This window comes from Miscanthus floridulus, chromosome 5 (genome assembly GCF_019320115.1).
Source record: "Miscanthus floridulus cultivar M001 chromosome 5, ASM1932011v1, whole genome shotgun sequence".
Lineage (NCBI taxonomy): Eukaryota > Viridiplantae > Streptophyta > Magnoliopsida > Poales > Poaceae > Miscanthus > Miscanthus floridulus.
The window spans coordinates 22786198-22799724 of record NC_089584.1 but is presented as its reverse complement, the minus strand read 5'-3'; the positions used below and the strand labels follow the sequence as shown (position 1 = coordinate 22799724).

General features: G+C 42.3%; 1 protein-coding gene and 1 long non-coding RNA gene across 2 annotated transcripts; both read right to left on the bottom strand.

Annotated features, from left to right (window-relative positions):
• Positions 1–552: 552 nt before the first annotated feature.
• On the bottom strand, positions 553–1722 carry LOC136451761 (uncharacterized). The gene is made up of 3 exons (XR_010758639.1): positions 1634–1722; positions 1327–1539; positions 553–680 (listed from the first exon to the last, which is right to left on the bottom strand). It is a non-coding gene; the product is annotated as an uncharacterized lncRNA (long non-coding RNA).
• An 18-nt stretch (positions 1723–1740) lies between these two features.
• Positions 1741–3973, bottom strand: LOC136454403 (uncharacterized). The gene is made up of 4 exons (XM_066454842.1): positions 3856–3973; positions 2617–3317; positions 1900–2519; positions 1741–1795 (listed from the first exon to the last, which is right to left on the bottom strand). The coding sequence occupies exons 1-4, from the start codon at positions 3971–3973 to the stop codon at positions 1741–1743; spliced, it is 1494 nt and encodes a 497-aa protein (XP_066310939.1).
• Positions 3974–13527: the final 9554 nt, after the last annotated feature.

Genomic DNA, 13527 nt, shown 5'->3' with positions numbered 1-13527 from the left:
TTTACTACTTGCAACCTGCACACGAGCAAAACTTAGAAATAGATTAAACAAAACAATTTAACAAATGTACGGTGAAACAACTCCACCTAATAGAGAATAAATATCCTTGGTTTTGTTTCGACACGCCCTCCTCGGTCTACAATCAATTCCCTCCCCTACAAAATAATAATAAGCATGCAAAAATACTTGGAAATATTTCACTATGCTAACAGACAAAAATGGACACAACAATGATTTAGAACCTGCTAGCGCGGTTTCATCATCACCATGCGTTTTTGGAGCAGGACATGGATTGGAAATCCTCTCTTCTTTCAGCCCTTGCTGCTTCTTAGAGGAAGGGACCTTATCTTCATCTATCAGAAAGCACAATTAGTCAATCAAATATGTTAATATGCAGATTTCCAGAAATATCAAAATACTTCTACCTAAAGAACACTAAGGCTAACCTTCTCCGTCTCCATCAGTGTCTCCTTCGTCATCAGCCCCATTAATATCATCACTCTCACTCTCGTTTTCATCAAACTCATCATCCCCATCCTCACTTGCCCCCTTCTTTCTTTTATCATGCACTAGTCCAGCTTTCCCTCGCTCTCTCGTTCCAAGAAGACTCTTTTCACGCACTAGTCCATAAGATTGTTCAGCTTTTTGATCAACAACAGAATCTGGTTCATTTAGCCACTCTGTAATTGGATTGGTATGATCAAAAAGTGCACAATCTATCATATCTTGAATAGGATCTGCAAACTTTTCCTTCTTAAGTTGATCATTAGCTTCAAGATGTTGCACACGTAGCTTCAGGTTATGATTCACATAGACCAACTTATGAAGTTTAATGTAGCACAGTTGGTTTCTCAGTTTGGTTTGGACCAGTGAGAATCTACTCCAGTTTCGTTCACAGCCACTTGTAGAAATGCACTGTGACACAATCCTCAATGCATATTTTTGCAATTCTTTGGTGTCTCCTCCATAAAGAGACCACCAAGTGGCTGCAGGAAAACCAAATTCAATTATAAGTATGCATATTCACTCCTTTATTAACAATCTGCAGTTGTTTAAGTCAGATGTGCGCAATTATATATAAAGAACATTTCATAATAAATATTAAAACAGATAAAGATCTATATAGTTTTACTGGTTATCACCAACAAGATGTGATAATGGAGAAGATGGAACAGAACCTCCATACAGCAGAATCAGAATAGTACAAAGCTATTTCTATAATACAAAGTTAACTTTTGACTACGAATATACTATATGCAGCCCAATAATTAATGAGGCACAAGCAGATAAGCACTAAATTAAGTTAAAAAAGGTAGCACAACATACTTGGAGTTACATTAGGAGAAATAGCAGCCAATCGAGCTGTTGTAGTACCAAATATTCCTTTGTTTGCTTTGTAATCCTGGAACTCAGATAAAGCCTGAACTGCGCTTTCAGGGGAATCAGCAATCCTTTCGATTACAATTGCTAGCTCCTTCAAATAGTCAGGATTTGAAGTGGTGCTAAACTTGTAGTGACCTTGAGGGTTTAGCACGGCAGCTACATGGACAAGAAGATTTCATATAAGAATGAATCACTGCAGTAAAATGAGCAAGATAACAGAGAGATAGGTATATAGAAAGCAACTCAGTACCTGCAAGCATTAGGGTTTTCTGGCACATACTTTTGACCCTACTATCTAGTAGTGCCAAGATATTCTTCAGGTCTTTATGCCCCTCCATGAAAACTTGCAACATATCCCTACAAATTATCACCAGTGGTATGAACCCCGAGACAGTACCAATCTTCTGTGAATCTACATAACGCAACAGACTATAGATTGGCGAAACCAGCTCTAGCACAAACTTGATGTTGTCCCACCATTGCCTACATGACAAACATTCGTCTGCATAGATGTACTCGGCATCTCCATTGTAGCGGCTGTTAGCCCATTCCTCTGACGCCATCCATTGTCGGAACTTATCCTTTCTATCCCAAAAGCTTTGGAGGAATATAAAGACAGTTCCAAATCTGGTGGCATTCCACCTATACAGCTCACCACCAATGTTGCGCTTCATTTCAGCACGTAGATTGTTATGGTTGTAGAAGAACTTGCATATTCTTTGGGCACTAGATATAACCCTCTCAACATCTGTAAATTTCCCTATGCTCTTGAGTAGGAGGTTAATGGTGTGTGCAGCACACGGCTGCCAAAAAATCTTTGGAAACTCTCTAGTGACTTGTGCACACGCCTTCTTGTAGTTTGATCCATTATCGGTTACAATTTGCATAACTCTATCAATTCCAATATCACCTACAATAACCTTTCTGATGCAATCATATAGGAAACTTGCATTCTGAGTTTCTCCAGTGGCATTGATTGTTCTATGAAAGAACAATTTCTCATTGCAGTATATCATGAAATTGATGATGCTCTCACCATTTTGTCCAGTCCATGAATTGCACATAAGAGTAACCTTGTACTGATCCCAATCCATCTGGCATTGTTTCATATCATGCTCTAATTCTTCGAAATTGCTCTGCAATTCAAAAGAAAAATTAGAAACAAACAATGTAGCTCTGAAATTAGAAACAAACATGTGAACAGTAAGCAACATGTGAAAGTTCATTATGTACCTCCAAGTAGGAACCATCAATACTTTCACCTGTTGGGCATGGAACCCCTTCACCAAGCTGCTGAGTCAGCTTAAATGCAGCCCGAAAATAAGGACAATTTGCCTTCCTCCCGGCCACACTATTTGCTTGAAAAAACTTGGACCATGCTCTACCTAGTTTATCCTTGAGGTCGGGATTTAAGGCGACATTAATTCTTGGTTGCACAGGAGCTCTACTGCATGCTAGGTCTATGTCAAACCCCACTCGTCTCTTGGATGCAGACTGCTTCTGAAACATGGTGTCAATTCTTCTCTGGCTGCCACCGCCAGATCTTGAGCAGGTAGCCACATTCCTTATGTTGGTTTCATGAATTGATCTTTTCAGTACAAACTGCAACTGCCCTTCCTCATCATTAGGAATATCATCACCATAATCATTGATTGTAACAACATCTTCTACTCCAACAGACCGTGCAATTTCATCATCGATTCTTTTCTTTCTAGCCTTGTTCACCGCCCTTGCTCTCTTCCCTTCTGTTCTGCTTTCCTCCATACACTTCCGCACATCCTTTGGCACCTTCTGGCATGCTTCCACATTCCCAATGATCCCCGCCAAATGTTCTTTGAACCGGGTTGCACCTCCACCTGAGAATGCTCTATTGCAGTAGTGGCATTTGAATCCAGATCCAAATGGTATACCATGGGTCCATACACTATCAATGGCTGCGCAAAATAACAGTTCTAAATTAGCTAAGTGACTAAATCTAAGCCTATAAGCATATCTCAGATGTATGACTACCACAAGGACATGGTGAGTAACTAGTGGATTCAATAAATGAGAGAAGCAAGCACAAAATAGTACAAGTGCAAACCCATTTTCATGTATGACTACCACATGGACATATGTTGTCAACAATTGTTTGCATTAGTTACTTCTTTCCAGCCGATACACAACGCTCATCTTTAACTTGGTTGTTGCTGCTCGATACTCATGTTTGACACAAGTATTAATGATGTACAGACAAAACTATGCAGATTAATGCTTTGCTCAAACTAAAAGGCTGACCAAGAGAACAATTTATCTAAAACATAAAAACAACAACTAAATTCTCATGGATCATGTAAATATCCCATAGTTAATGCTGTACAAGGTTCAGTTGCATTCAAGTACTAATCTACTCAGAACGAGACATCCTTGATAGAAAAATATAGGCTTTGTGCATATGAAATTGCAAGATCGAAAAACAATTGTACAGATCACCTGTCGAAGCATTCCTCTTGCCTACAGTAGCTTTCTTGGTGGCTCCTCCTGCTGCACCGTCAGCATCGGCTCCTTTCCCGCGAGCATCGACAGGGAGTCTTCCCCTCATGTCATCCATGTACCTACACGCAGTAAGTAGTCCGATTCAGTGCGTTGACAAGAGAAGCCACGCATCGATGTGGCCGTCCTGGTACAAGAACCTGATGGCGAGGTCGCCCGGGGCAGGGGCTGGCTAGGGCCGGGGGCGAGGTCGCCTAGGGGCTGGGCCTGGGGTAGAGGCAGGTGCCAGGCGGCGGCGGCGGCGGGCGGCTGAGAGCCTGAGAGTCGAGGAGAGAGAAATGAATTTGAGAACAGCTAGGGTTTCAGCTCAGGTATTATATAGTTGGGAAGGAATTACTGGGCCAGTCCGACTGTGATGGGCTAAAAAAAATTCAAAACAGGACGAAATGTTTTCACCGGTTTGGCCCTTTACCGGACCAGGCCGATAGAAACGAATTTCGCCGAAATTCGTGAATTTCAGGCCAAAATTCTGAACCATGATCTCATGTCAGGGGCGATTCGGGAACCAAGTGGCACAGTACCGATCCTCCTAACACTGTTAGAGACATGGGTGTCGAGAAGCAGTTTCCCAGAGGTCGCTGGTCACATCAAAGTGCGCCGGGGCCCCCTAGTATTAGGAAATGATTTCGAACCTGCACCCTTCGTTTGAGGTGGCCAGGCGCGGTGGAGGGCTGGTGGCATAGTGCCGACCTATCTGTGTGTCAAATCCGCATGTCATGGGCATTTAATGTGGTACAGATCCTATCTTTTGGGTCTTATCTTCTGCATGGGGGCGATCCGACCCCCGGGGGTCAGGCGACATGGAGCCCGCACTCTTGTGGATGGGCGAGGTGGGGCCCGTGCCCCTCGGGGTCGGGCGAAATCGGAACCCGTGGGCGAGGCGTGGCCCGAGCCCTTAAGGTCGGGCGAGATGGGACCTATGCCCTTGAGGTCGGGCGAGACAGAGTCTGCGCCCTTGAGGTCAGGCGAGACAGAGTCTATGCCCTCGAGGTCGGGCGAGACGGGACCTGCGCCCTTGAGGTCGGGCGAGAAAGAGTCTGCGCCCTTGAGGTCAGGCGAGACGGAGTCTGCGCCCTCGAGGTCAGGCGAGACGAGACTTGTGCCCTCAAGGTCGGGCGGGACGGAGTCGGCACCTCTGGGGTCGACCAAACTCGGGACCCGTGCCCTTGGTCAGGATGGGTGCCCGAGTCCTCGGGGTCGGATGGGACAAGATCCGTGCCCTTGAGGTCGAGCGTGCCAGGTCCTGCACCCTGAGGGGTCGACCGAGGCCGTCATGTTATTCTTAACCCCTGGTCGGGTCAAGGTTAGCGGTAGTCATCCCGTATGTGTAGGACACCTTGATATTTATACCCGACATATGGCATCCATAAGGATGAAAACAAAAAGGAAATATCTAAAAGGAAAATGAAAAGTATAATACAAGGTTAAGCTAGGTTCGAGGTAATCTCAGCAACCGTTTTTCCTCCCCGGCAACGGCGCCAGAAATGCTTGTTGCTATGAATTAAATGTACACAAGATAATAAGGTTATCCGCAAGTGCACAGATAGTATACCGATGTAACACTTCACCTGGGAGTATTCCAGATTATCGTTATTTATATTTTATCATAGGGAGGAACATGTGAGAAACTAAGCCTAAGCTTAAACCCCTGAGAAGCAAGCAAGGACGAAGAGTATATGGCTATAGAGAAGATCACTAAGGTCTCTAGTTCTAACCTTCGCAATCTATGTTATGATTGTTCCAATGGGGACATTACTTAAGAAAAGACACCAGCAGAGGATGTTTTCCTTAGCAACTAGGTCCTACTAGTCCTACAAACGGGAGATGGACTATGGAAGATTCAACGAGGTAAAGTCACCCTCACGAGCTACCACCGATCCAGAAAGTAGGGTGCATCTACGAGTAATCAATGTCTAAGAACCATGCTTACACTATAAATACTACTTCAATCAAGGAGCTACCAAGATTAAAGCACACAAAAGAGTCACAAACCGAAAGAACAATAATACCAGAAAAATCTCAAAAGCAAGCTCTAATGAAACTTGATCCCACAGGTACAAGCTATAGAGGAGGCACTGACAGGCCAGTAACTCCTCCAAACTCTTCCCCAACACTCTATCTCTCTATCTCTAAATAAGACTAGTCCTAATCTTTGGAAGACTACAAGACTAATCTCCTCTTGAATGCTTGGCTCTTGATCCTATCTAGGGTTTCTTGATTATAGAGGAGGCTCAGGGTTTCTACCTAGGATTGAGGATGCTCTGACCCAGGGGGTAGGGTCCTGCTTATATAGGCCGGTGGGATGCACCGGAGCCCTCGGATCAAACCGACTTGAATCAACGGCAAAGATGAAAACCCTAAGGCGGTGGAGAACCGACTTGCGAAGGAAGCTGACAGATGGGACCCATCTAGGTCGGCTGACCTAGGGTGGGGTCAGCTGACCTGGGTGAATGCCAGGTGGACCCCCCTTTGGTGGCTCACCTTCTAATGTTCTCTAGAATCTTCTTGACTTGGGGTCACGGTGGAATATGATTTTTAGTCCGACATGTGGACCATCTTGGGCTCTTTTCCTGTTTAATCCCTACGAAACACAGATCCACCAAAACTCATGGAATTCTATCGGTTTAACCCCTATTCTATGTTGATGATTCCTTTTATGCTGTTATTTTGAGTTAAGTTGATGGTTCATGATGGTTGTTAACTACCATCAACACCCAACCTGTTGGTAAAGAATCGATTAATGGCGGTTCAGAGCTCATCTTGACCCTCTAGAGTTGGCGCTCATCTTCTTTTGTCCAGGGCGTTCATTGATGGCATGGTGACACACCGTGTCTGCCCCGGAGCGCCGCCACCGTGCTCGTGCGCACGTGGCCAGGTCACCTTGGCACTCCTCCGCCTCAACCGTTGCCACAGCACGGATTGCGGTGAGCTCCTAGCACTTTCCTACCACTTTTACCCTTTTGTTAGTGCCTTAGATCACCGGTGTGACCTCGCCATCATTGCAGAAAGCATTGCTCCGGCCGTCGCTGTGGTTCGCAGGGCTCGGGTACTCCTCTGAGTCCCCATCCGCCTCCCAGCATCACCGCGTGAGCCTAGGATGACGGTTGGCTCCTTAGATTGGCCAACGCGGGTCCTAGGTGCCCGACAGGGCTACTAAGTGTCGGCGGGTGCTGCGTCGTGCGCGTTGTTGCCAAGGACCCCATGTCAGGAATTCAAGTAAATCCAGGGGGTTAATTGAGAGCATCTGTGAGAGAGGGAAATAGTATTGGACCGCGGGTTGCTTTGGTTAGAAGTGGAGGGCTTCTATGCAAATGTTCCAGAGTATCGTGCGGGATGGGCCAACTAGGCCGTTGCTAGTCTAGTGGCGTCACGCGCGGTCGTGCCCTGGCTTGGGCCAGACCTAGGTCGCTGGGCCGAAAGCCGGGCGCGTGGTCCCTTTCCTTTTCCTAGCATTGTCATTGTTTTTCTTTTCCCTAAACTAGCTATAAACTTGCAAATTCGATATCTAAATGTGTAGAAGTTCACAAATTGTGAAACCAATTTTGCTAAGTTCTAAAAATCATGATCTATCTACTAGTGTATTTTTCTCACATAAATTTATAATGTTTTTAGGAATACTGTAATTAAACCAAGATGCTTAATATTACTAGGATATAAACTTATAGGAATTTTTAGGGCAAAATTATGATAGTGCTAGCTTTGAAAATTTTACAGTAGCTTCATAGTATTATTAGGTGTTCTTTGTAATTTTCTTAGCTCTGGAATAACTAGTTTGTTAAGGTTAGTTCGAATAGGTATTAAATCAACGAAATAGATAAAGTAACACCTAAGGACTTTACAATTAAGACACTTGTGGGAAATTAACGACTTGTTCGATAACGTGGACATGTGGCCTAGTGCGTTAGTCATTAGAGCTAGTTCATTAGCTTGAGAGACATAATCGTATTTTAAGCGTCGAGGTTGCCGTTGATTATTTACGTCTCCGTGTTGTATCTATGTATATTATAATAGGAACTATGGTTGATTGTGGAGTCATCTGGAGCAGTAGAAAGGATGCTGCCTTGATGATCGTGTCACCGTAATGGAGTGCTAACTTTTGGTTATCTTACCCAAGCAATCCCCGGTGCATAACCCCTATTATTCTGCACTTATTTTTATGCTTGTGCATTAAGTTTAAGGAGTTGAATGAAACCCACCTGCATATATATATCCTTATCCCATGAGTCTTACTAGTATGTTAGGATCGTGTAGATTACTATGCTATAGGACTCCGATAGAAGTCGAGTGATTGCCTGTCACTCACGAGACATATGAAATATATTATTGTTACTATTATCATATTACTATCACATGGAATATATATGAATTATAATTGGTGACCGGGCGGGACTAGATCTTGGATTTGGACTTGGATTTGGTTGGGCGACCGAGCGAGGGCTCGGGTTGCATTTATCCCGCCTGTGTCGATTGAGGACTATCCGTTGCTGTGGATTCTAGTCAGGTCACAGACTTATTATTCTAAGCACATACTTACTTATAGGAGCGAGAAGACTTGTTACTCTCTTATCATGGGTTCTGGCTCTTTTCGGACCGACTGTTAGGGGTGGGAAATAGGTGGAGGTCTAAGCACCACACTGAGGCCAGGCCTGCAGTGTTGGGAGCTTGGAGTCCCAGTTTGGACGGGGACCTAGACCCCTTGACAGGAGTGGAATGGGTTGGTCTTGCTTGTGCCTGGCGTTCAAGCGAGGCGTGTGTTTTCGGGGTACCCAGTTGGGCTACATTGATTCACGAATCGCTGTTTCTACGTGACGGTACGACTTGGCTATGATCTAGCACCGTAGTAAGAACTGTAACATGGCAGAAGATAAAAATGGTTCTGATTGTTTACCACATGCTTGGAAGTAGCAAAGGTGCTTACCTAGAATGGTTGGTTAATGAACTACTGATGACTGCTAATAAAAATTGAATATAAGGATGCATGTTTAATAATGCTTCCTGCAGTTGCAATAACCCACAAGCCCGATAGCCTTGCATACCCTTGGAGTTTTTTTTTATTTCCTCCTGACAGTTAAGTCTTGCAGAGTACAATTAAGTACTCAGGGTTTGTTCTACCCTGTTGCAGGTGATAGGTGCTAATAAAGCTGACCATGTGTATGGAAACCTCCTGGTGGGCATAGAGAGGTTTTCCATTATGTTGCGGACATAGAGTTTATTTAAAACTTCCACCAAAAATGTTTTTCAAAGGAAAGACTTATAACTGTTATCATTGCATGCATCCAAATGTTCTTCATGTTAATGTTTAACTTGTCATTAAATGATTTTTACTTTTGCTGAAACTCTGATAACATTTTATATTCCGCTGTTATTATCAAATGATGAATTACTGTGATGTTGTACTAAAAGTGACGTAAGAAATGGCAAAGATCTTGTAATCTTTATCTCCCATTTATGGTCCTGAGGTAAAATGTGGATTTTCGAGTTCTCCCTCGGGTGTGCTCGATAGAATCGCAGAGTTTAGTGCACTCTCTTGGGTACTCAGTGTCTAATGGAAGACAAGTACTCTTGGGAGGGCATTAGATTAGGTGGTTCTGCCACAACCTTGGTGGTGGTATGTTTTCTTTGGCACAATTTCAATTGTTGCAAATTTGTTATGCCTTGACCAAGATATAGGATGAACTCCTCTAGACTCTTAAACCGATTCAAGTGCAATTCACAAGTAATTCGAGTAATTGATGCACATATTAAGGGGGAGCCCACTCTATGTCTTGTGTCTTTTGAGAGTAACCTTTTCTTCTAGTGAATTTGTGTAGTCTCTTGGTGAGAATGAATTTCTCATGGGTATGCTATATTAACTCAATCCAAATTGGTAAAGTTATCTCTCATATTCATTTGGATTGTGATTTTATCTCTTAAGTAGCTACTCTCCATAATATAGCTTAAATTTCCTTGTTTGTCTTTAATTGACCAAAAGTGCATACATTCTTGCCTTTTATATATATATATATGTGTGTGTGTGTGTGTGTGTGTGTGTGTGTGTGTATGTATGCACTATCAAAAAGGGGGAATTTTGTCTATGTTATGAGGTTTTACAATTAGTGATCTACATGCCTTCCACATCCAAAAGGTCACTAGTTGTGAAACTCTAGCTTGTGCAATTTAATGCTATCTCTTGTCTTTGTGAGCATTCTCTAGGAGACATTATGAGATACAAGAATCCATTTCAATTGACTTCAACTTGTGAAGACTCGTTCAATTGGTGTCAAAATTGCGAAGATCATATTTCAATTGGTATTGGTGTATAATCTCTCAATTTGGTATATCAAAAAATATGTCTTCAATTGGTATCTCAAAATGACAACAAGAGCTAGCAGTGGACTCTCAACCAAGATCAAGCACAAGTTTGAAAAATCTTCATGAACGTGATGATGAAGAGAGATGGGCACAAATGAAATCTTTTTGCATAAAGAAGTGCTAAGCCCATCAAAGCACTAAATTGAGCTAATGAAAATCATTATCATAGTGGGGACTATGAGGCTTAGAACAAAGGTATATCGTTCTATGAACTCTTGTATTACCTTTGTGCATCTAGGCCCTTACATGCTAGTGTGTGCATGTGTATGCAATATTTGAGTCACACCATGAGTTTGTTCTTATGGTGACGATTAGAGAATGAGTTAGATATTTGGTTGATACCTCTTGTGGTGATGAAGTGAGTTTGTCTCATGTTAAAATTATGATCTAAGTAAGGTATGAGCTAAATATGCTAACTTCTCAAAAATCTTGACGTAAGGTATTGCATACTTTGTTTGGTAGAAAACTTAGGAGAGAAATCTTGTATGCTAAACTTTTACCTACCTATTGCCTTCACTTGTCTACCATCATTTCTTCCTTTTGGGGGAGAGATCCTTTTTGGAGATTAATGCCAAAGGGGGAGAAATATTGGGAGAGAGTGTAAGGGAGGAGAGATTGATAGGTGGATTTAAAGGGGTAAAAGAGAGGCATATAAGATTTTTCAAATTTTATTGTGTGGTGTGTTCAAGGATAGTTTAAATTGATGCTCTTGATAAGGACCATATATGCTAGTGTGTGATGTTCATGCCTTGAATGGTGGAGTGTTTATTTTCTCTGACTGCCATTGTGCAGCAGTGTCGCGTGCACTCGTGGAAATGCAGCATATGACAGCTTCAGAAACTTCTTGAGTGCATGAACTGCCATGAGCATCACGTTTATCATGTTGACAATTTGCACCCCACGGATGCTTAAGATATAGGAGAGCTCTGACACTTCATCTTAAATATGTGCATTTGGCATTTGAGGCCAAAATTTGAATTCCTTTCAATGCACACATTTAGGGGGAGCTCACTATATCATAGGATTCAAAATCTTATTATTTATCAATCTCTTGTAAGCTTTAATTGTGTTGTCATCAATCACCAAAAAGGGGGAGATTGAAAGTGCATCTAGCCCTTTAGTGGGTTTTGGTGAATTGAATGACAACACAATTAAAGGTCTAACAAGTTTGCTAAGTGTTGAATAAGAAATTGAGTTTATTGCATACACCTGTGGATTATGGAATAATAAGTATATATAGGTTCAACAAGAAGGCAAATTTGATGATATTCCACATATTGTTCAAATGAAGGTCAAAGTTGTGTATTATTGTATTGGAAGATCATGGAAACAATCTAGTTCAAGCAAAAGACAACAATGCAAATGAAATCAATAAAATGACTTCTATGTTGTGGGATATCATAGCATCATGTGAAAGCAAGCATATTTGGCAAATGGCAAATGGGACATGACTTGATTTTTGATTGGTCTCAATAATGGTTTGCTTTTCATGAACAAGAAGAGTTTGATAGTGGATTAGCTTTGATCAATGATTGAAGAATGAGTCAAGAATGCATAAGTGAAGAAATACCAAGCAAAGGTTAAATGACAAAGGACACAAGTCATATTGGATATATGTCAGTCTATATGTTGGTTTGCTTGTATGGATAAAGATTTGGAAAATCACTTTGCATTAATATGATCAAGCTAGAAGTATGAAGATAGAGATTGAAGTGAGTGTTAGGAGTGTCAAGCCAAAATGAAGAGGATATAAGGTATCGTGAATTGGCTTGACCATATTGATCTTGATTCATATATCTCAATTTATGTGAATCCAACTGAAGCTTGATTGATCTCAATATTTATATCTAGAAGATATTCAAGCAAGGATCACAATATTGAAGAAATGGTTTTTTAATGGATGCTTAATATGATGTGACTTGAGTATGGCTTGATAAGGTGAAGATAGCAAGGAAAGGGCTTCGAGGGACTAAGCGGAGATGAAGGGCAAGCGATGGCTTGAGGACCGAGGTACCATGGCTAAGGTGAAGAAGAGAGTACTTACATTGAGTCGAGGAACTAATCAAGCTATAAGGAGTCATATTGTGTTAAGGATCAAATCATTAGTGAAAGTGACTTGAAGCCATGGATTGAACTCACATGTGTTGAAATGGTTCAAGTCACATACTTAAGGTATGTTTGCTCAAAGAAAGGAGACAAAGTTGATTGCAACCCCTCATGAAGTGATATTGAGAAGAAATGGCATATAAAGACACTGAAGACTCAAGTGGTTGAAATGGTTATATTCTCTTGATCTTGAGTATAGGTATGACATACTATCAAGGGGGATGCAATACGAATCTTAGACAAGTCTCAAGTGCTCAAACTAACCGAACCCAAGTGCTAACATGAGAGAAAACACTTAGCACTGCACCTGCACTAGTTGATCTTAGAGCTTGTTCTCTGCTGGGTTGGATAGTCCTCGAAACAAGTTTTCCGGAAAGTCCAAGATCACTAAAAACGAAGTTCGAAGTAAAAAGTTATGGCGTTTTTCATGAGGTGATCTGTGTTGTTTCAGGGAGCTGCGGCAGTGCCGCGCGTTAAGTGTGGTAGTGCCGCACCTTACAGACCATAACGGCTAGTTTTCAATTCTAACAGCTAGTTTTTGTGGGGTGGCTATATATACTCATCCCACGTCTCCTGGTCGTGCTGCTAACATTCAGATCATCAAAGACACATCCCAAGCCTTATGAGAGCTCTCCCCAACCCTCTCTTTGTGAGATTGAAGCTCTTAGTGAGTGATTAAGTGTTGGGGTGAGAGATTAAGCAAAAGAGAGCAATCCAAACCTTGAGCAATTGTCAGGCTTTGTCAATCTTCGTTGCGCATTTTTACTCTTGGAGGTGAAGCCTCCTAGACGGCTAAGCGTCACCCGGCGAGCTCCCGTGCTTGTGGTGAGCAGTGGAAAAGTTTGTAATCATCCTCTTGCAGCTAGTGGAATCTCTCCTCATCTCAAGAGTTAACTCTCTTGACTTGAGAACGAGGAAGGGTTGAAAAGCCCTAAGCCTCAGTGGCAAGCCTCAACAACGTGGACATAGGCAAGCTTTGGTGGCGAGCTGAATTACGGGATAAATCTTATGTCTTGTGTCTTTATGTTTTAAATTACATTATTTGTGTTCCACTCGATCTACTTGGTTGTGAGTGTTTGTGAGTGCAGGTACTTGGTGAATTTGTCACTGGACATCTCTAGCACATCTCTACCAAGTTTGGTCCGTGTTGAAATC

Coding starts and splice junctions, on each gene's coding strand:
- LOC136454403 (XM_066454842.1), bottom strand. CDS start 3,973: ATGGATGACATGAGGGGAAGACTCCCTGTCGATGCTCGCGGGAAAGGA. Junction 3,318..3,855: donor CAAGAGGAATGCTTCGACAG/GTGATCTGTACA, acceptor TATTTTGCGCAG/CCATTGATAGTGTATGGACC. Junction 1,796..1,899: donor CGCTACAATGGAGATGCCGA/GTACATCTATGC, acceptor TGCGTTATGTAG/ATTCACAGAAGATTGGTACT.